The following is a 2,030-nucleotide window of genomic DNA, read 5'->3' as shown; positions in this document are numbered from 1 at the left end:
TCTTGCACAGGCTGCTGCTCCAGGCAGATTTAAACATGTGCCACATTACTGCCATTTATTAATGATGGATTTAACGGGACTCCAAGGAATATTCAGTGACTTAGAAATCTACTTGACTTATCCTCTGACTTGTGCTTTCAATTGACTTCAGAGTTGCTTGGAGTGTTCTTTTTCCTTCATGGTGTATTTATACCCTGAAGTACTGATTTACCAGTGACTGGACCGTACAGATACAGGAACCTTTATATACTACAGTCACTTCACAGCACTCAGATGATCTCCGTTTCACTAAATGTGTGACTAAGATGCACCTGTTTTGAATTAGGTGGGTCACTTTTATTGACATCACTTTGTAGAAATCTGTCTTCACACTCACTTATTGTCAAATAAGTCAAATTAAATAGACAATTTACCCATTCAAAGGGCCTTTTTAAATCACAGCCTAATTGTTCAAGTAATCTCATTTGTAGTACTGTAAGTCTTACACTTCTAGCTTCACTTTCAAGTAATAAAAAGACATTTAAATACTGCCTGGATGAGTGAAACCTACCTGGACATGCAGTCTCATAGTCGTGGCAGCAGTCCATGGTGGACACGCAGGCTTGGTCGCAGTAGCAGGTGCCGTATGAGCGGTCGGACCTCCATCCTTTACTGATGCAGGAAGGGTCTCGGCCGGTGCAGCACAGACCGGCATCCCGGCAGCCCGACCGACACGGACCGACCAGGAGGAAAGACACTCCGAGAAACAGCAGAGTGACGGAGCTGCTCCAGAGGGTCGACACCATGACTGACCACAGCAGGCTAGACGGTTCAGTGCAACAGGTTTAAGGACTTTGCAGTATTTCCTAGGATGTTTTTAAAGTGCTGTCCAGGTTCAAAATTAGCTCCTATCATCTCTGGTCAGTTACGGGTCAGCCCTGTGACCGGCAGGAGCTGAAACATGGGTGCTGAGCTGGAAGTTATTCATCTGTCAGCTCTCTTAAAGGAACAGTTCACCGCACACAACGGAGGCCCACAGAGACACATTCATAAGAATATAAACTGGGTGATTATTAAATTAGACCCATAAAACCAATTGAAAACATTAACCCAAAGTATAATAAGCGATAAATATAGTTTCACTTTTATAGTGAGGTTGTTAGTTTATCAAATGCATTGAAGCCAATCCTGCACAAGCACCATGAAAGACTTTCTAGTTTCCAAAATGTTCTCTACATACACAAGCATAAATCTGCTCCTGCAGTGTCTTTAAATGTGTAGCTACAAATATATGTGCAGATCAGCAAGGTAGCAAAGTATGTGGACCAGAAAGAGAATTAAAAAAAACAGTAATCTATGCACACCTACTGAGCTGCATTTGCATGGGATTAGAAGAATTAAGAGATTAAAGGAAGCCGTCATTGCACATATACAGAAAGCGGAAAACTTTACAAGTCTTCTCTGTGGTACAAAACTGATTAAAAAATGAAAACGAACGACCATTTTCCTCCTCTTGCGGCCTCCCTGTGTTTATGAAGCGGCCCACTTCCCTCGACCCATGTGTGCCCCAACATGTGAAAAGGATGGATTAATGAAACTCGTATGAGCTGAGGTTATTCATGCAAAAAGAACAACACGGCGGACAGTGCAGGCCTCCACTCAGAGTCAGATTCCCAGCGGCCTGCTATTGTGTGTGTGGAGAGACAAGATGGGAGCAGGGCTGATGGGTGGAGCTGAGAGCTGAGAGAGTCAATGCTCAAAACAAAACAGTCTATGGTTTGTGCTGTAAGAGGGAAACACACGGAGACGTAGCAAAAAGCACGAATACGACAGCATGTTGCTTGTTTTTTTCCCCGACATGCGGCGCTGCGTTGTGGCCCTCGCGTATTGACAGAACTGTGCAGCTTGCAGAGGTGTGACCTCGTCCATTTACTGCTCCAGTAAACAGACAGACAGCTCTGACTGGATGCAGCAAAGAGAGACCGGCTGGCTGCCTCTACTTTTTCTCATAGAAAGACAATTTCATGAAGCGTTTCTTAAAACAAAACGTC

The 2,030-nt window shown here is 44.1% G+C and overlaps 1 protein-coding gene across 1 annotated transcript in view; it reads right to left on the bottom strand.

The window, feature by feature from the left end:
• Positions 1-785, bottom strand: part of LOC103360585 (somatomedin-B and thrombospondin type-1 domain-containing protein) — a 5,971-nt gene extending 5,186 nt beyond the window's left edge. The window contains exon 1 of the mRNA XM_008286388.1: positions 551-785. Coding sequence (XP_008284610.1) covers positions 551-785 — 235 coding nt within the window. The remainder of the gene's footprint in view (positions 1-550) is intronic.
• Between the last annotated feature and the right edge of the window lie 1,245 nt (positions 786-2,030).

The sequence above is a fragment of the Stegastes partitus genome, unplaced genomic scaffold, assembly GCF_000690725.1.
Source record: "Stegastes partitus isolate 25-593 unplaced genomic scaffold, Stegastes_partitus-1.0.2 Scaffold10, whole genome shotgun sequence".
Lineage (NCBI taxonomy): Eukaryota > Metazoa > Chordata > Actinopteri > Pomacentridae > Stegastes > Stegastes partitus.
Note: the sequence above shows the minus strand (reverse complement) of the source record. Positions and strands in the feature narration are given on the sequence as shown.